Genomic DNA, 21,177 nt, shown 5'->3' with positions numbered 1-21,177 from the left:
TTCAGTGAACTTTCCATTACACTCTGGACTCCATCCAAAGGCTAGTGGTTCATGTCTGGCAACTCACAGATCAGAGGAGCTAAATCAATTAAAAAGCCAACTTGAGATGTAATGGTCCTTGGTGAAAAATCTTATCCGGGCTATACATCACCCCCAAAGTAAAACACAATCTACTCTTTTCCCAAAGCTGCCTGAAAGCTCTGGATCATGTTCCCTTCCTCCCTTTTTTAACGGTCTCCAAATATCCGAGAAAAGCCAGTACTGTCATGTGAACTGATGTGGGAGAAACACAGAGAAGGAACAAGAATACCAATAACCCAATCTGAGTGAGACCACCAGAGGTGCAAACCCACCCATCACCCTCACATTCAGAAGCTGTCCAGCCACCCCAGACCTATAGTCCAGGCACAGGCTGACCCTGCAGCCAGTGGGCAGCACGTGCTGTGTGAGCTGTGACACTGTGTGACTTCACACCACGTGCACAGCCAGCAGATTGGCCTGGGCTGGGCTGGACTTAGTGCTGAGGCCTTGCAGAGATGCTCTCTGCACACTCAGTGAGCCCAGGAACCTGAAAGAGCAAGCCCAGCTGTAGCCAAGCCATTGGCTACTGCCAGGAGCTGCACTCACACTGCTCAGAGCAGGGCTTGGGCAGGCAGGGGCTGGGCTCACACAGCAGCCCAGCAAAATCCTGCTCAGAAATGTGCACTGTCCTGCAGGCAGTTAAGGCCCTACTCAGAGTCAGTTTGCACCTACTGACTACAGGAAGGCCCAGGACAGAGGTTTTGATGTGCTTGTAAAGGAATATGCTGCAATAGTGCAGCAGCACTTGAAATACCCAGCTCTTGGTTTGCACCTCAAAAGGAAGGTGTCCACTGCACACTGATCTGGGGTGCAGCCAGGCTGCAGTTCAGGAACACGGCACACAGGAACATTTTTGTACAAGGAGAAGGATGATGCTCACAGCAAAGTGAGGCAGAAGGTCTTCATGGCACTTCAAGTGTCCAATGGGCTGTGAGCAGCATCACTCCAAGCAGCAGAGAATGCTCTGGTGCCTCAGGAAAGGAGCCAATTGCCAGTGCTTGGGCAAATCAGAGCAGATTCTGGGTGCAGGCACCTGGGGTGAATTCAAAAATCCAGAGACAAAACAGCTTTTGTTTGCTTTTTCAATCCTGGACTTTGCAAAGCCTAAAATGCTGGAAGGGGCAAGGAGAAGCGTAATGCAGGGCTTCTCAGACGTACATCAACCTTTTATTAATACCATGCTGGGCAGCTGGAAATGAACTCTGCTTTTCCCAGCAGCCAGTGACAGAGCTGAGTGTATGGGTGATACTGGGTCATGACAGAAGAGAAGAGCAATAAGGAGTAACTGCAAAATAACCACAGCAGGAGAGACACTAGTTGCCTGTCACACTGAAAGTTTTAAATCAACTTGGTTAGCAAAAGAAGGAACTGCTACTCAGTAACATTCCTGTGCAGCCCTGCCTGCACAGGGCTGGCCACAGGCATGCTGCAGTGCAACAGCTGAGCGACTTCCAGCCCATTCCAAAGGTCACACAAGCGAGTCGGCAAGCCATGGAAGCCTTGCTAAATGGGAAATCAGAGAATTATCTCCAAAAGATGCTGTATGAACCAGTAATTCATAACACAGCAGAGTCCTCAGTGCATGAGGCTGCACTGCCCTGTCTGTGCCCCCATGTGCACCACTTCCAGCAATAATGACAGTCCAGCTGCCCAAGCCACTGTCCAGGGAGGGCAGAAGATGCCTCCCAGGGTCTGAAAGGGACACACAGTGCTACACAAGCTGAGTTTTTCTGAGCATTTTTGAAAACACCATGTGGAATGCAAACCTGTGCTTCCAATTTGTAAACATCAAACTATGAAATGAATGTCACACTGACTACAGCAGTGCTAAAAAGGACAGCACCTCATCCTGAGTCCTCCAGAGTTCCATTTCCCTGAGCAATGAAGAACATGGTTTATTTGGTCACCACTAGTGACTCTTGTGACCTTCCAGACCTCTCAGCAATCAGTAACACAGGTTTTGGTTGGATAGAAGAAATTGCATTTGCCAGATCCCAAGTTGGAAAAAAGACACAGGATAGCTCCTCCTTGGCTGAAGGATGTTCTCCTGTTTCTCTATTGTCTTCATCCTTCTCAATACACATGAGTCCAGCAATGTGGAAAGCTAAGGTGGGCTGCTGCTACAGAGTTGCTTTTTAAAACAAGTTTAAATTATCAGCAGCCTAATTCAGACCCTTGAGGTGATCCCAGCTACTGGCACTCAAGGATTTGTACACTTGCTCACTGTATTCCCCAACCACAGACTGGCAGAACTTCTAGTACACATTCAGCGTTTGAGTTCATGATAGTGGGGTACTGGAAACAAGGCAGCTCTTTTTAAGTATGTGGTGATGAGAGAGAGAGAAACAAGAAATATTATGATATAAGGAGGGAGGTGGTGACATCAGTGAAAAGGCAGTCTATATTACCCTTGTTGAAAAGTTAATTTGATTTTTTAGCTATTCCTTTTCCACATGAGCTCAGTAGAAAGAAATTAAACTTCACAAGATACCATCCCTTTACAGCTACTGGAGCAATTACCTAACTAAAAGACAGCATCTATTAGATTAAAGTATGTGCCACTTAAGTTAACAATGAGCCAATATGCATAAGAAGCATTCAGTGTGATCTCTGAACTCTGTGATCGTGTCCTCGGTGGATTAGCAGAGAACAGGGTAACACAATGTGCTTTCAAAAATGCAGGGGAAAAGAAGAAAAGCAGGAACACCAGCAGAGCCAGCCCAGGTGTCTGAGGCTGATCCTGGGCAGCCTGGGTGTCCTGGTGCAGTCACAGGGCTGCCTGGGGGAGTGGGCACTGCCAGGGAATATCTCACTGGAGGATCTCATCCCTCCACCACAGGTGCCACTCCTCCAAGAACCAGCAGTGAGAGCCCAGCCGGCCCTGCCAGGGAGCCCACAAGCAGCCCGGGACAGGATGGACCATCCACTGCAGGTGAGGTCTGACACTGCCCCCACCACCCAGGTGTCTGGCAGGGCAAATGTACCAATGTACCCAAATGTACCAGTGTACCCAAAACCCAGCTGGCTCTGACAGATCTGCCGGCTGCTCTTCAGAGCTGGGGCACTCAGAGACTTGGACAAAGGAGGGGCAGGAAAATCCTGTCAGGTGGGTGATAACTGTTACATTTCTTCCAGGCTGGAAAATGCTGTTCAGGAAATTTACAACTAATTGAGACCAGAGGTGCTTGCAGACCTGTCTGGATCTTGTATTGCCTTTGAAATCTGGAAACAATACCTGTCCACGGCCTGAATAACATGCTTCAGAGCTGCTACACAAGACTGTTCATCTATGCAATCGCTTGCCCATGTGGGGAAACGAAACCAGTTCCAATCTGAACTCTCTTGTTTCAAGATTTCTAGACATATGGAGCAGCAAAATTACTACAGTTATTGCAGGCTTCCCCTGTGTGAACCAAAATGATTAGGGACTTCATATTTTACAGAAGAGATGAACAAAACAAAGAGATAAAGGTGCCTCTACTGCAAATAGATACAGAAGATAGGGTAGAAAGTGTAAACATTCTCATATATCAAGTACTGGAGCAAATATATAATAATAAAACAAAGGTCTCTCTTAGAATCCCATCTTTAATTTCCCTCTGGAATATCCTCTTGAAGGGGTTTTATGGAAACCTGAACTGGGAGCATGACATTTTTATACCTCATTCTCACTACACTGAAAAAGAACATTTGCACAGCAGATACAAAGCCTTAATATATTAAGATTTTACGCAGGGAATGAAAAATCAAAATTATTTTAGCTGATTTAAGAAAAATATAAGAGACTGTCATGTTTCAACATCTAAAACTTTGCATCTGGAAAGAACATGCTTCTGTGGCCACCTGCTTTGGGATGTTTCACCCATTCTTCAAGCCACCAGCTTGAAGGTACCAGTCACCTTTTGAAACTGGACATCACAGGAGAATCATCAGTGATTCAGCCTATTTTGGCCACACCTTTAATCATAAACTGGAACAGACCTGACATTTATGGCCAAGGTAACAAAACAGACCAGGACACCCCTTCCATTCAGCCCCCTACTACCACAGACACCACGTGCACACCTCTCCTGGCCATGCACTGTTCTGAAATCCAGCCACACATTTTTATACCCCACATCTCTTCCCTGCAGGGTGGATGCCAGCAACAGCAGGGCAGAACTGGGGTCCTCCCAAACTGCTTCCCAGCCTATTTCTGCTGGAGATTTGGGACTCTTTTGGGGCTCGACAGAGGCGAAAAATCCTCATTTCTTCCAGCAGAGGGTAGTGGGGCACACAAGCCTGCAAGCAAATGTGTAAGACTACATTGCAAGTGAGAGATAGACGCAGTTCAAACCAAACCAAGGGTGCAAAACCACAACTCCACTGCCTAACCTGGTGGAAATGGTACAAAACTAAACACATTTCTTCATTTGTTTTCATCAAATGAAGAAACACATCAAACTCAGCTTGTTCTCATTATCTCCACCCTCCCCTAGTAACAACATCATCTTCATTCCCCTTTCTAATTTTGGGAAGGACACCCCCAGGCAGCAGCAGAGTCCAAAGAGCCTTTTTCTAAACAGCTCTACAAGAAATCTGCCTTTTTCTTCCCTCTGTGGAACTATTCTCCTTTCCTTGGATCTCCTTGACTTTCAGACACTGTTTCATCTTCTCTCCCTCCCTTTGTCCTGTTCTAAATCAAATGACTGAGCAGTCCCACACGTCCTCCTGCAGCAGAGCAGCACCATGCAGCTGCTGCTTTAATCTGGGTGTGTGGCCACTCAAAGGCATTCTCAGGTGCCTCCACGGGTCTGGAAGCCCATGGGCACACAGAGCTGCACACAGATGTCCCAGGCTCAGGGCAAAGGTGACACATGCAGAGGACTCGTGGCTCTTCCCATGCATTCTCTCAACCTATACCAAGAAGAAAAACTAAGAGGGAACAGTCACAGCCTTCTCAAACTATTAAATCACTGTCCCAAGACTCCCCTGCCTGCACATCAATGACTGAAACATCTCTGCTTACCATCTAACAGGATTAGGGCAGGCTTCTGGAGGCAGTTTCTCCTGCAGGGAAAATCTTATTACAGAACCCATCAAAAACCAAAATGCTTTTGGGGAGCAATAAAAACCTAAAACAGACCACAGTGACTGTCACATTAACAGTAATTTTTTTTTTATTTAAATGATGAAACCTAGCAGCATCACCACCTTAGGTCTAAGTGTCTCTGTCAGCTTAGACAAAATATAAAGCCAGTCTTCCAATATTTGTGCTGGAGCACAGGTATTCAATTCAGGATGACAGAAAACAAAATTACTTTCTTAGAAAACATCCTATGAGGGGATAGCATCTTAATTACAGGGACAGGGAAATGGGATTCAGGCTGGTATATAGATTTGTTTCTTGTCAATCCCACTCCAAAGTGCACAAGGCGAGGATCCCCCAGGAGCCACAAAGGTGGGGAAGTGTCACTGCTTTACTTTTCTATTATTGACTATACCCCCAAACTCAGAACTTTTAAAGGCAGAAGAACAGCTTGCTCACACAGTGCAGTGGACACAGGGTAGCTGTTTTCCCTATTAATTCCTCATTGTTCACTAAAAGCTCATGGGTTTTGCCATTTTGGGGTGCATTTCTTTGGCAGAATCACAGAGTCACTAGAAAAGCTACAATTATGCACTGGATGTGATGAATGAAAACCCTTCCAACTCTGTGGCCATAATTCAGGAACATAAGCTAATTACAATTACCTGAGATGCATTAACAAAGCTTAATTCTCCCAAGTCAAAATGGGACAATTAGCAGCTCCTGTACCAAAATAGAAGACTATGGAAATGACCTATGTGCCACCATCTGCTAATGACATGCAATAGGCAAACCAATTCAGAGATGGAAAAGAAAAGAAAAATAAAAAAAAAGAAACAGTTTCTTGATGTAACTCATTCCCATTTCCAAGAATCAAAGTGAATATTCAGCTTAAACATTACACTTTCCAGATTCCCAGCTGGGACGAGAATGAGGAGTGTCAAGCATCTTATGATTTAACTGTTGAGAAATTTCCAGGCCAAATTTTAAAGCAAGCAAGAGGTCTGCCTACAGATCTGAACTGTAGGATGCTTTGTCTGTGGAGTTCTGTCCTTGCTTCCAGTGGCAATAGCTTGCACTAATATGTGTACTTTTAAAATATCCAGCTGCTCCTGAACTTTGTTAAGTTCTTAATTAATGGTTTTTTTTCCTTTGATTTAAAGAGTAGGGACCATCATTCTGCTTTTCAGAAAAAAATGAACATTTAGTTCTTGCTGAACACAGTGCAATGAAAATAATTTATTGTTCAGTTTTTCTGAATGAATCCCTTATCCCTCCTGTCCTTTCTTCCTTGAATATTTCCTGAAAGTCATAAACCACCAGCAACTAATTTTGGCTTATAGTAGAAAACTTCTTTAACTCTGGGATACCTCACTGCCTCTTTAAAAGCAGATGAGTCTGTCAAAGTGGACAGGGGAAGTGTGGAGCTGCACATCACAGGAGAACAGCCACAGAGACATAAGCAAAGCTTGCTAAGATGAAACTTCCCCATCATCTCCTTTGACTGGGGGGCACAAAATAAAAAAAAAAAAAAAGAAAATCAGAGTAATCAGAAAATTCAAGCACAGAGCTGCAATTCATACTCTGAGGAAATCTTTGAAGAAAAAAACCTTGTAATTTCTGAAATTGTAGTACAGTGCACCTGATTCCACAGGTCAAGAACACAGTAGAAATGAACCATGTTCTGGGGAGTTAAATCCCTGAAGTACCCTTTGGTGAATATGAAAAGCAATTTCTTTTCCAGAGCCAGAAGAGTGGCTTTTTAATGTTTTAATTCCAGGGTGCACATTTGAGTCATCCAGATAATATTTTTCTCACTCACCCAATGGACTAAAAACAGGCTCTTGCTTATTTACCTGAAGAAGCACAGTCAGGTATTTCGAGTGACCTGGTTGGGGGTTATTTTTTTCATAAGTTTGTTTATATATTCCACAATTCAGCACTTTTTTCCCCCCCCTCTGGAAACACCTCACTTTTAACATTAACTTCAGCAATTTTGGCAAGTTTTCCATTTAAAACAATACAAAGATATGTCAATAAAAATTAACTGGAAAGGACTATAGCCTGTCCCAAGAGAGGTTCACCAACTAGGGACAGAGATTTACTAAAAGAATGGCTGAAATGAATGACTCTCAGCAAGAGACTAGTCCATCCTTAAACAAGAGATTTACTCTGCTGAAGGTTGGGCATGGAGATGCAGATGAGGAGTGGGGCCCCATCCTCTTCCTCATCTTCTGTCACAGCCCTCCCAAAGCTTGCTTGTGATATTAATTCTGCCACTCTTACAGGCCAGCTTCCACACACTACTGAGAGGAAAAGAGCCTTCAACATTGTTTATTCCTTGGACATGAGCGACACACTCATTTTATCAGCTCGTCAACATCTGCTGTTCAACAACAGACAGAGATATCAGCAGGTTTTATTTTTTTTTACAATACCAGATCCAGCAAGTCATTGACAAGTTAACAAATGTGCTTGCTTTTCATGGTGCTTTGCTTTGATTTTTTGTAATTAAACATAAGATTGTTTGGATCTTGTCTTTTCCCTCAAAATGGAGCACTGCCATACAGCAGTTTAACTCCGTATTTAAATTCTAAAGCATCATATTTTCTCTTCTCCTTCCCCACAACAGCTCAAGGCAAACCACAGTCCCTGGGACATCTGGAGGTTGGGGTTTGACTGCATCCCTTCCTGCCATGAACAAAAGCAATCAGCTTTGCCGAATTAATAATTATTTAGGAATTGTTAGTATTTCTGAATTGCAAAACTCCATGCTTGCAAAGGCTGTAGGGAATACAGCCCTCCTCCAGAAGGTTATTAGAAAGAAAATAAAAGCTTCATGTTAGTTGTCTTAACTGTGCAAGATGAGAAAATGCATCTGCCTTGTTTCTTTAGTAACTGCTATGCAGCAACTCCTTTGGTATTCCTTGCTTCTCTCAAATTCACATAACCATGGCTTAGTTTAACCAGGGATTTCTTGTGGATGTTGGAAAAAAAATAACAGCTAGAGAGAATGATATGGTTATGCTAAAGATAGAGTAAACACAGCCAGCAAGAAAATGCAAGTATCCTTGTTCTGAATAAGATCAGATGCCAAGACAGCAGAACCCTGCCTTGAACTGGAACTGTTTTCAGTTATTCTCAATTTGTGCCAGCAAAACAAAAAAGGGGTTAAAGTGAATTCAGAACATCCTAATAGATGTAGAAAAAGCAGAGCCTGTGCAGAGGGTGTGCTCCACTGGAGCCCCTGTGCCAGCGCTCCAGACACCGAGGGGCCTCTCAGTGATGGTTTAAGTGATGGTTTAACTGTATCCCTGCACTTAAACCATCCCAGCAACGCTGCGCCCTTCGGAAAAGCCAACCTGGGTGTGCACTTCTGGCAGAAGGGCTGCTTGGGCAGAGGGGAGGAGCAGCCAAGGAGAACAGATTCCCTTTCTACCAGGATTTTGTTTGCTACGTGTTTGACTCCACTGCGAGCCCTCGCCTGCACAAACACGCGGGCGTTGAATTGTTCAAATTACACAGCCTTGTGTTGCTCATTTACAACACCACAGCCAGTGACAAAGAAAAGAACTTAAAGTGCTCAGCGCCCTTCAAACAGGAAGAAAGCCCGTGGTGACAGGCTAGAGAATGCGTGACTTGTTTTTCCACCACCCCACGATGCACACACACACACCACATGGAGCTTGGACGCTCCAGAACAGTCTGCACACAGGCTCACAGTTGTCTGCAAGAGAGTTAAACCTCCAGCTCCCCCTCCCCGAGTTAGGAGCACAAAGCACGAAAAGCAGAACCTCTCTGGAACATCTCTCTTGCAAATTGTTGTAATTTCCCATCTGTCTTCAGCTTGGATGACTTTGCCAGGTCCACAGGGGACAATTTCCAGCATTCGTTTTGGATTAAGGGTTCCCTGACTGTGACTCAGGAGGCAGAGTAAATGACCTGCAGCTGCCTCCCAGAGCCATGGCAAACGGTGAAAGTGCCAGTCCCAAGGGGCTCTGCTAGTGGGTCCTAAGCCAGTTAAAATCCAGCAGTTACCACCTGATCTCAAATTATAGGAACCAATGACTGTGTCAAGTTGATTTGCAGACTGATAACAATGTGAAAGATTTGTTGGATAACCTCCATCAGAAAGGACAGGGTTTGTTCAGGCAGTTTTTATTATAACTAGCAAAGTTGTTGGCTGAACCAACCCAATTCTTTTTTTTTTCTACAAGTGAAATCTATTGTTTGTCATTTGCTTTTCTGCTGAAAACTACTTCTAACACCACACCTTGCTTTGTGTGCAAACAATATTACTAACAGTTGTGTTTGGCTTGACACCTAGTCTAACTGTAGTGTGACTTCACAGAAGTTCACAAAGACTAACAGGCATAATAAGAACAGCATCTCCTGGATCAAAAACTGTTTTCACAAAGGACACATAAATTTGCTCATTATTTCTCTGGAAACTTCTGGGTTTTGGAAATTTCTGGACTTTTCAGTAAGCACAAAGTCCTTTTTCTAGTGAATAGGAAAAACATGTTTTACCTTTGTCCTTTATGATGGCATTTTCTATATACTCAGTGAAAGCCAACACTGTAACACTGTGCTACTGCACCTTCCTCTCAATTTTCAGTTTCCATAAATTTTAGCTCATCAGTGTTGTTGTCTCCAGTGCTATATGGACTTTCCTGTACTCTAACACTCTCAAGTGGAGGCCTGGCTGTGAGAGTCACCTTGAAATGTTTTGCTCCTTAAGCATCCCATCTCTGCAGAGTGGATACACCCTCACAAGTGGATGCTGCCAGCCGGTATTGGGTAATTAACTGCAGTCTGGTAGAAAAATTGTATTAGCACAGCCAAGCCTAGCATCGATCTACCAGGTCAGTGCAAATCTGCAATGCAGATGCAGAAGCCTATTTAGTCTGCTTGCTTAAGTATTTTAATTTCAGTAACTGAAGCAACTCTACTAGTTTGCTGCTCAGCATCTTCCACACTGTGGCAGATTCTCCAAAACTGACCTTAGCTCTTGGCCACTGAGTGCTCTGTGTTGAAACAGGGGCAGTGCCTGCAGTGTGTGCAGACTGCTCAGAGACTCACACACAGCAACTAAATAAGCATAAAGAAACACATAAAGTGCTGTGGGTATTATAATCACTTAGTACTCCCTCATCTCCTGCCACTACAGCTGTGTGAGAGGAAAATGGGTCAAGGAAAGATACACCCTCAACTTTCAGATACTTCCAGTTATGTCCTGTCTTAATGTGGCTGCATAGTCTGGCCCCTCAAAGCTTTGGCAACCACTCACTGCAACTCCACTGTGTCAGACCCTACTCCATATTCTCATTTAAACCAATTACAATGTGGACTTTGCAATTCACTGATAACATAAAACAGACTAAGAGACTAACATGGTGCCTAAGCACACAGGAAGACAATTGTCCTTGGGTTTAAGTGCATCCCTTCCTTCTGATCCAAGATCTGACAGCAACAGGATGTAGTACAAGCACAGGAATCAAAAAACTACCTTCCAGCACAGCTGGAGCTGAGCACCAGCTGGAGCCAGCCTTGAGCCTGGTCAAAAGGACAGACAGAAGCCTCAAACTTTTGCCTTCCAGAGAAGATGGGCACCAACACTGTCACCAACATCCTGCTGTACCAGCTGGCCCTGTCTACAGAGCAGCACACAGACAGGAAAGCAGGACTTCTACAGCTTTTCCTACAACTTCCATTTGCATCAAGGAGAGAACTAGTTAAACCACTGCTCCCTGCCAGCTGATAAATTCTGTTCAGAAACCAAGTAAGCATTTTGAAAAAGGTTTGAATACAGCTGCCTGGGGGCCTGGCAAGATGCAGGAAACTTATGTGACCCACTTATATTGCTGATCAGAAGCCTCTCCCTAGCACACGGTGAGATGGTGCATGAGGACAGCCAGAGAAACGTCAGGGGAAAGCTCTGTACAGAAATACTCTGCCATTCATTGTCTCCCACTTTCATTACCATCACCATGGAGCACCACAACTCTTCTGGGCCTTTGTCCTCAAGCAATTCCTCTAACTTTTGATTTGAACTTGTTTCATTCAATGGAGCTTTTTCTTAACTCTGAAAAACTTTGCATACTAATAATGTGTCAGGAATACTCCCTGTGCATAAAGAATTTACACACTATGCAGCAAGAATCTTTTACAACTGTTTACTTCTGACCAGAAAGAAGGCTCAGAAAGAAGCCCCTGATGGCTCATAAGTGGCAGCAATGGTAAAGTAGGAGTAAAATGCTGCAGCCATGAAAGAGAAAAATAATGTAGTTGAATCATGAAGTAGATGCTTGGAACATATGTCAAGGCCAGATCAAAACAGCCAATTGTTGCTATTATCTACTTAATCTTCTGTTGTGTGGAAAAGGGAGTTAGGAAATTCTTTTCAGCCAACGCGTCTGCCTAAGCCAATGCCCAAGGCAAATAGTGCTCTAAACAATAAGGCATTTTGTATAACTCTGCAATAAATATTAAATTTGCAAAGACAGCTGTTTGGTTGCAGTCTCCTCCTGCAATTTCCAGTCAATGTTTTATATTTACACAAATGCATAACAGTACATAATCCCCCCACCCTCAAGTCTCAGCTCCTTGAGAGAGCAGGCAAAAGAGTGGAAACTGGGGCTTAGAAGTTTAATCCTCGAAACAAAAAATTAGGTCTCTTCCTTGAGAGCTGCCACATGGTGTCTGTTCGAAGAAGGGACATTTGTAAATTTTTACTTTAGAGTTATTGAAATCTTTTCACAAGGTTATAAATCACGGAACAGTTTCACTGCAGAAAGATCTCTAGCAGAAGAAAAAATAGACAGGAGCAGCTCTTGTGGCAGGGGAACTTGGAACAACCATAGGTCAGGGCAGCAATTTTTAACCTTTGTTTTCAGGGGAGCCTGACCTTGACAAATTACCAGCATCTGCCTGTACCATGAAGTGGTCCCTGATCTTTTAGCAGCTGTATTATTCATACAGGAGATTAACATTATAGTTTGCCCTGTTGTTTGATTGTGAAAAGCTAATAAATCAAAATTGGCTGGAAAAGGTACATGCAAATCCATGCTATTATACTGAAATTATTATACAGAAATCTTAATTGAAAGGGACACTACCCTGAAGGTGCACTTACCTTCCTCTAAACCCAGTAAAGTTCTATCATCTGTCTTTGACTATTGGGAATACAATATTCATTCACAGGTTATAATACAGACTGTAGAAAAACAGAAGCATCTAAGTTTTAAAATATTTAATAACCCTCAAAATGCAGGGTTCAGGAAGCTCACAACTCTTTGCCAAGCAGTTATCCACTCTTGCATTAACACCAAACTCTGCTAAATTTTCCATTCCAAGACCACCAGACCACCAGAGTCCCCTGAATAAAGATGAACAGACATGGTTGTTTGCAGATACAGGAGCAGACAGACAGAGCCTCTCCACCATAAGCATTCCCACCCATGGCCAGATTTCTGCATGATGGCTCAGAACACCAGAGATGCTAATCCAGTCACTGCTGAAAACTCTGAGGATAAAGAAGTTTTGAATCTAACATCATCCTTCTGAAAAAAAAAAAGTAATTTTTTTCCTATATGATTCAATGCAAGGCACAAGCCCTTGTGTTCAGTGAGATGAGTACAAATCTTTAACTTGATTTGGATCCTCTGCCATTTCCTTTTAAAAGTTAACTTGCATATGGCCACACTAAGGCTAAAATAAATACATTCTAATGGAACCACAGACCACCCATGGACTGGATCTACAGCACAAAAACTCAGGTGTCTGATGTGCTACTGAAACTGCGGATGCTTGAAATGTGAAAGGAGGAAAAGCACATGAGCCCCAGCATAGCTCTTGCTTCCCCTTCCCTCCTTCCTCAGCAGGCACACAGCCCATGCCTTGACAAGAGAGCTCTCCCAGTTTGGTTTCCTGGGAGTCTCTAATGGCTGCACACCAAGCCAAATGTTCACTTTGCTATCAACATAGCCAGGGGGCTCAGAGATGCTCGCCAACCCTTGTTCAACCACTGTTTCTGTTTTACAACATGTCATGCTTGGTGATATTGAAAAGAAAAGCCAATAAAAGGAAAAATTAATCTTGTGATTAAACAAAACACTTTGGATTGCTGGCTGCTGACACTGGCACCAAGCCACCTTCTTCGAGGACAGAATAGAACCTGCCTGCTCTCTTCACCAACAAAAGGATTTTTACAAAATAAGGGTGTCTTGCAATGAATGATCAAAATGAGCAGCTTGGCAAATGGACCTGGCCAATCCTCAATTACAGCTTGGTTTGACCCCAGCTTAAAGATGATTTTGCTGAGTACCAGAATGACATGATCCTGCTCTTGCAGAATTTCTGCATGCCATACAAGTTACATCTAAATTCACAAAACACAGAGTTTATAGCAAATTTGTAAGAGAATAAGAGTCTGGAAATTTGTTTTTAAGGTATTTGCATGATCAATGCAGTGTACAGTTTGGAAATCAGAATCCTCAGGGCTTGCTAAGCACCTGCTCCCTCAAAAGCAGGGTTATGTGCCATTCAAAGATTTGTGCTGGCCCTTTGGAAAGGGATCAATGCCTTTTCAACTAAGAATATTTGCATAGGGTACTGTGTTGTGCCAAAGTCCTCCTTGATACTTGCATAAACTGTAGTTTTTATCATCATTTGTACAATGTTCCTTTTTATTCTGGCAAATGGTAAAGTTTAATTTAAACACTGCTTAGCCGGTCTCTCTTAGGCAAATTCAGATATGCAAATAAAATTAATGAAAACAAAAAAGCTCATTAGCTCAGTCAAATCAGAACATGTTCCTGACTTGCTTCTCACCATTGCTGTGCTAGAGAACAGGACATAAACTCCACACTATAAACAGCAGGGGCTGGCTCTGTTGTTTGAGCTGGAAGATCTTTCCCAAATTCTATGATCTATGTTTCTATCTAGGGCGAATCACGTGAACGACCAATATAACATCACCACCAGAACCATCAACACCACCTTCATACAAAAACATTTAAAAAGTTATTAAATCCAGACCCCTAATTTTTTATTTCAATAGGGTTGCTGATGTTACAGTGTACCCATTAGTCTTGGCAACACCAAGGCCCTTCAGTGGATCAGTGATGAATGTCACTTCTTATAAACCAGCTTTCCAAAAACCAGTTCCATCCAGCAGCTGTACACAGCTGCCTCCCAACAAATGTGATGACAAAGTTGCTTCCCAGTAATAAATGGTAAAGATACCACTGCTTCCCCAAACGAATGCTATCTCTATGAAAACCTCTCCATTTTTTTTTATGATCTTCAGTCATTCCTAAACTCATCACAGGGGACATTGAGAAGTCTTACTGAGAGGCAAGTTTATGAAGACACAAATAATTTGATCAGAAGAAAACTTTGACCAAATCTCTGATGTAGAATGACAAAATACCTGGAATCAATGTCTCCAATCTGAAATGGCTGTGGCAGACAGAAGTGGTTCAGAGACATAAATCCCATAATCTGACATGGAGTACTACCTGCCTGTTTGTGTGCTTCCTCTACCAAAGGAACTGTAAGAACCTTTTCTGCAGCTCACCAGGCAGGAAAAATCATGTGTTGATAGAAGAGTTGTGCTACCTAATGCTGTGAATCTATAAAGGTGATGGATAGCCCAAATGTTGATGCAGCTGGTGAGAAGATGCTGTCAGATCATTAAGCAAAGCCAGGTGATTTGTCAGTGTTCAAAGACGCAGAATTTCCTATCTTCCACTTCCTCCCTCAGGCTCCTTGCACATGCACATGTCCTCCAAAGCCATCTTTCATTACAGCCTAAAAATCATATTTTATTTCCTCTTCACCCAACTCACAAATCTGACAGGTTTCCAGGGATGATTTTCAGCTCAGTCTCTCCATTCTCAGAGAGGCTGGGTCTGAGCACAAACCTTTATTAGCAAGTTTAGGCTAACACACTGCACTGTGATTATCATGTTCACTGTTCTAAGGAGAGTCTTTGTTGATGCAGTAGCTGAATGCATGTGGACTTTTTTTCTCCCTCTCTTATGGCTACAGACAATAAGCACTACTGATGTGTGCTTTTTACAGAGCAGCAGATTGATGTTAGATTAATTCTAAAACCCATTTTATCAGATTAGTTTGATTAGCTTGGATTTCACATCTGTTCTGTAAGACATACTCAACATCTCTCTCCAGTTTAAGTTCTGTGAGAAAAAGCAGTGAATTCACAAATGTAACCTAATAGAGACATAAAACTAATCCTAAAGAAAAACCCAGAAGTAAGAGGCACCAAGGCAATGACAAATGAAAGGAGTAAAAGCACAGATAAGCATGAGGAAAGCTCCTCCAATAACACCCTACCATGACCAGTGTGCCCATGACTTTGTTAAGCAGCACTGCAAGATCCCATTGAATTTTTTTACTCATGTCAGCAGTCCTGTTTGGGCCAGAATGACAGAGCAACCTGGCAGGGATGTTCATGGTTTAGTCCCACAGACATGGGTAAGAAGATAATTGGAATATACTCCACGTTGCTCACAGGATGGATGCTCTTCTGACTTATCCATCATGGTTTAAGTGAAACATCTCACTGGAGACAAGAGGAACAGACACAAATACAGTGTGAGAAAAGGATCTTCAAAAACACCATATAAAGCAAGTGTTTTTCACACTTGTGCAACTAAGGTAATTTCTACTGGAAAAATCCATCCCTCCTGCAGGCTAATATTTTGCATATAGTGAACATAACCCTGAGCATGGAGGTTTCAACTATGACACACAGAAAAACAGATTCTCAAAGCAAGCAAACTTTTGACTGGCTAGGGGAGAGTTGGAGACACGGGAACCTCATTTTTTGGTCTCAACTGACTGCCTTCCTGTAACTCAGCAGCAGCTCTGCACTGCATTAATCTTACTTTGCAAATGCTCCACAACATGGACTGGCTGGGCTTCAGGACAGTCAAAAAAAGCTAAATTGGAAACTGCTTGTGTTTGCTCAACGCTTCATTTTCAGGCCACTTGTCATCTTGGTATTAACAATGCCATGGCAATTCTACTGTGGAACAAATTCCTTATAAATATGGATTTCCAAAACTGAAATGCTTAGGTAATAAAAACAGCAGAGACACAAACCCACAAGCAGGATCATGTTTAAGACTGGTTGCAAAATGTGACTTTACTGACAACTCTTCTTAACATCTTTATAAATTTCATATATAAGAAATATGCATTTAGACAATACAGTGAAAAACGAAAGTAGCATAAGAAGACTCAAATGAATGCAAGTCACAGAAATTTAAATAGAGTATTTTATTATTGCACTACATTTTCAAGCTGCATAAATAAGTGTACATATATTGGTGGCTGTACTAAGCCACTGTGACAACTATGACTTTATTGTGGCAACAAAATGCCAAGAAATCCTCAGAGATTTAGCAATATTTTCTGACACCACAATCCTGCAGCTATCTCCACAAGCAATTAAATGAAAATGCTGCACTGCCTCCTGCTACATTCCAGAGAGCTGTATCAGGCAATTCAGCCTGTCTAAGCAAAACACTGACAATGTCCAGCCAGTGACTGACAGCTGCCAATCAGCCACAACCTCCTGAAACGGTTCAGATAGGCTGGCAAGAGAAATACTACACTGCATTACCCCACAGATGTCAAGAATACCTTCCAAACAGGTTAAAAGGAAACCTATATTCTTCAAGGTATTAAAAAATAAAGTTGTGGACGATGCCAGGTTGGTTTGCACTTTCTGTGCCAACCCTCCCTGCCACCCTCAGCACTGAGAGAGAAACTGGGCCATAAAGGGGGGAGCATGGTAGCAGCCACCAGGAATATCCAAAGGGGAGATGCTCAGCTGAGGCCAGTCAGGCACCCAGGCTGTTGCTATCAACTTCTTGCTCAGCTGGAGGAGAAGGAAGTTTGCAGCTGGCTGAGATGCACCAATGCTGGCATTAAAAAAAAGCCCCTGGGTTAGGGAACAGAAAGGATATAGATGTTTCCCAGGGAATAAAGCAAAAACCCCGTTTAGAACTGACTGCCTTGAATTAAATGTGTAAAGGAACAGTAAGCGAAAACAGGGGGAGACGTAGAGGAGAGAACAGTGAGGCCGAAGTACAGAAGACAGAAAGGAAAGAAGGGTAAAGGAGGTGGCAGAAAGAGCTGCAAGAAAACAATAAGCCTGTTTTCCACAGCAGTGACATACTGGAGCCAGTGTGGGTAATTTTTGTTCCAGCAATGGCTTTGGGGAAGACAATCCTTCCACCTTCTTTCCTTCCAGTGTGATGCTGTTCAATCAGGCCCAGTAAAAACCTCTGCCTCAGAAGGACTACTGGCAACCAACTAAGCTTGTCCTTAGAATAAAGCAGGGAGCTGAACATGGAAATGCTTGGCATCACACAAGACAGGTCATTGAGTGCTGCTAAGAAATCTTGTACATCTTCAAGCTCAAAGCTACCAAGGGCACTTCCACAGTAAATTTACAGCATTTCAGTGGTCAAGTCAGAATCATGTAGCCTTTAGCTCTTAGAGGTTATTCAACGACTAGCTGCAAATTTTGGCTTCTCTTTTTTGGGGGGTGTTCTCTTGCCCAGCTTTGGCTCTGTGTCCACTGTGAGCTAGGTTAAGCTTAAATAGTTGATAGCTCTGCTTTGCCATTCCAGAGCCGGAGTTCACAGAGGTGCAGCCTGTATGTGTGTGACAGCCTTTTCCTTGGGTTGTCCAGGCAACTCCTGTGTGTACCAAAGAACATTTGCTATGCAGGAATCTGACACACAGGAATTGATTTTAACATGTTATTCAGGATTATGTCTGTTTTCATCATGCATTTCTGTTACAAGCAAAATTACTTTCTGGAACTATTGAAGGACCTGGCATCAAATAAAGCAGAGCCTCAGTTCCTGCCTGGAGGGTCCATGCTGCAGCACAGACTCAATCAAAAGGCAAAGTTTGCTGATAGACAGCCAGACTTTTAAACTTCATTTGCTCAGGCTGTACCAGAAGCATCCAGCACTAATACAATTCTAGCAAACACAGCAATCATTTGTTCTGCTTGACAAAAGGTCACCAGACATCAGCTTGAATCTCCCACTGAAGTCCCTTCACCAAATTCTGCTTTCAGTGGCAGAACCAAAGCTGGTTCACAATAAGCTGGGCCCCATTTTTTATAATAAGCAGTCAAGAACATTATGTGTTTTTTATACTCTACAATTTTAAATTTATAGGGTATAATCCTGAAAACTAGGATTAAGTTTAATATGCTTTGAATTCTCATGATCTCATTACAGGATGAGATGATTCTAGACAGACTCTGCACAACTACATGGTGAATGTACTCAGGGGCCCAGCATGTGACAACTACACACGTAACTCAGCAATTCCGCCTGCAAAGGAGGGTTTGTATAATTTTACTCAAAGAACCTTTTGATTTCAGTCTTAGTCTTTTGGCTAACTGGCAAATTCTGAACACTAAAGTAGCCTGTCATTTAGCAGCAACTTCCCTTAAAGCTCTTAGATTTTATTCTGGGGCACAAAAAAGGCACACAGTTTTAAAGAACTTTAAGCTGGTCTCTTTCCCCATAGCAAGGTATCAACTTGCTCTTATCTTGCAGTAGGATTTGCAAGGTAACAGCAGGTCGATACCTTGTCTAAATCACAAGTGCAGAGTTATGTGGCTTGTGTGTCTAATTTATACATGGACATTTCCAGCTTTCAAAGGGGAAAATGTGATTTAAGTACATGATTGTTAGCCAAATTCCTCAAACAATCACAGATGTTTCATGTATGTCTGACTTAAGAGGGCTGACTGCTGAAACCCAGACTTATCCAAACCCCTACAAATTCCTCTACAAGCCATTTGTCTAGAGGCAAAGGACAAGATTTAGATTTATGGATCATGACACAAACTTATAAATCTTTGCTCTTAGTTTACGATTTAAAAAACATTTAAATGTGGAGTTTGTCAGTCGAAGTAGCTTTTGGTCCTTTAATCCTGAGCTCCAGTTTAATGGAGCAGAAGCAGCACTTGTGTTTCCCTGCCTTAATGTGCACTTACTGGTTTTGTACAGTGCCAGTGTTTGCAGCATGAACACAAGCAACCAAACCTGCAGAACTGTGGGAATGCAGCTGCCACCTCCACCGTGGGGAACAGCAAAGATGAGGAAGCTTTTCCCCCCAGCCTCACCAGTGGGAGGAAGAGCCTGCAGGGTTCCCTGCAGAAAACTGCTGCTGCCACAGCAGCTATTGCTTCTCCATCCTCCTGAGGAGGTTGCCTGGCATGGAAGGAGCAGGCGAGCTCCTGAAAACCCACCTGCCCAACACACAGAGTCTGTGCTGTGTGTCAGTGTCACTCAGCTGAGGATGGGGTTTGGTTTTTCAAACTGCTCGTCTTGGTAACTGTGGAGCAACCCCAGAACTGCCTCATGTTCAGCTTCTATTCTACATCAAGTTGCCCTCAAATCACTGTTGCTTGACAATTCCAAAAAAAAGAACTTGTCTTCAGTTTCATCTAATGTACCAAACTTCAACAATTTTGGGGTGACTGAACATAAAATTTTCAATCTGTGACAAATGTCCTTTTCAGTTAATTTTTTTAACAAGCAAAAGAAAACCACTTCCTGCCCAGTTAAAATCCAGTAACTTAATCTTTACGATACTAATGGTGATGATGTTTGGGGCCTAAAATTTGGCAGGGTGTTGCCACTGATTTCTTCAAACCAAAACTTTTAATCATATATTATCCCAATTTTTAAAATAGCTTTAGCTGGTTCAAAACACCATTTTCTCAGTGAATGAGCTATTCAAAAATCCTAATCAGGGACCCATTTTACTAGAAACTGTATAAACACAGCTGCTAGAAAGGCTCTGGTACAGATTGCAACATAATGGTTTGAATTCTGTTTGGAGAAGAACCTCACAGTGGCAACTTAAACATGTCAAACACGCTTCTGTGGCCCAAAAAGTAATGTGATATGGTTTGATTAAAAATAAACCATAACAAGTGAAATGTAATACTGAAATACAAAGAGCAGAATGTGGAGCCAAAGCAACCACGATGTAAGTTTATGAGAATTTGCTCTTGAAGAGCAACACCCACGAGTAAAAGAGGAAGAAGAGGAGCTGATGAGGAAAGACAGCCCTGAGGAAAGAGAAGTGAAAATAACCTGAGGTAAAACCAGAGCCAACGAGGCCACCTGAGAGGCGCTGTGCCTGTGAGAGCACTGCCAGCCCTGGCCATTGAAGCATTTGAGGAACCCCTAATCCTGAAGGGAGGCTTCCAGGATATAGCACTAACATGTGGAAGACTCTTCAAATTGCATTCTGCTTCAGTCAGGTCATTTTCATTCAAAAGAATTCACTGCTTTCAGGGTTCAGGAGGAATCCATTGCAGAGCCAAAACCAGATGGGAAAGTGTTTAACAACATGCAGAGTACTCAGTGCCAGGAGGAAGGCCCAGTGCAGCTATTTGGAGACAAGGCTCATGAGGCTGCAGGTGGAAAACAGGGAGAGGGCTGCTCCAGGTAGCTGCTTCCACAGACTCTTCTGGATGCTGCAGAAAAAGATCAAATACAGGTTATACAAACTCTGCAGTGGTTTTGCTGAGTGGGGTGGGGAATGGGAAGGTTGTTTGGTTATTTGCTCAGTGTTGAAATAGCTCTCAGTTGCAGCTACAGAGAGCTATAATCCCTGCAATCATTTTATTGTGTCACAGAAACATATATTTGAGGTAGTCTGGCTGGGATTTATTCAGTACATATAACAGCAGCAAGGATTTTTCAAAAACGGGTTTGTGGTTGGATTGATGGACATGTAATCACTTTGGAAGGCATGATGAATCACTCAAACTAGTGGGGTGAAGCAAAAATACACACTGAATTCCCCTCAGCCAAGGAAACAAAAGAATAAATTATCACATTCTACATGAACTGGGTAGAAAAAAAGGACCAGAAAATTTTCCAAGACAACTGACTTCAAACAGTACTTGAATTTCATATTCAAAGGATTTCTAGGAAGACTCTTTTTGG

The 21,177-nt window shown here is 42.8% G+C and overlaps 1 protein-coding gene across 5 annotated transcripts in view; it reads right to left on the bottom strand.

Annotated features, from left to right (window-relative positions):
* Positions 1-21,177, bottom strand: part of ZDHHC8 (zinc finger DHHC-type palmitoyltransferase 8) — a 112,457-nt gene that overhangs the window by 33,031 nt on the left and 58,249 nt on the right. For 2 of the 5 annotated variants that reach the window (XM_038151953.1, XM_038151952.1), the window contains one exon: positions 20,448-20,702. The exons of the other annotated variants lie outside the window; for them this stretch is intronic. In XM_038151953.1, coding sequence (XP_038007881.1) covers positions 20,448-20,449 — 2 coding nt within the window. In that variant the 5' untranslated portion in view covers positions 20,450-20,702. The remainder of the gene's footprint in view (positions 1-20,447; positions 20,703-21,177) is intronic. 5 annotated transcript variants of the gene reach the window in all.

The sequence above is a fragment of the Motacilla alba genome, chromosome 15 (assembly GCF_015832195.1).
Source record: "Motacilla alba alba isolate MOTALB_02 chromosome 15, Motacilla_alba_V1.0_pri, whole genome shotgun sequence".
NCBI classification, from domain to species: domain Eukaryota; kingdom Metazoa; phylum Chordata; class Aves; order Passeriformes; family Motacillidae; genus Motacilla; species Motacilla alba.
The sequence above is the reverse complement of the archived record's forward strand: the minus strand, read 5'-3'. Positions and strand labels throughout refer to the sequence as shown.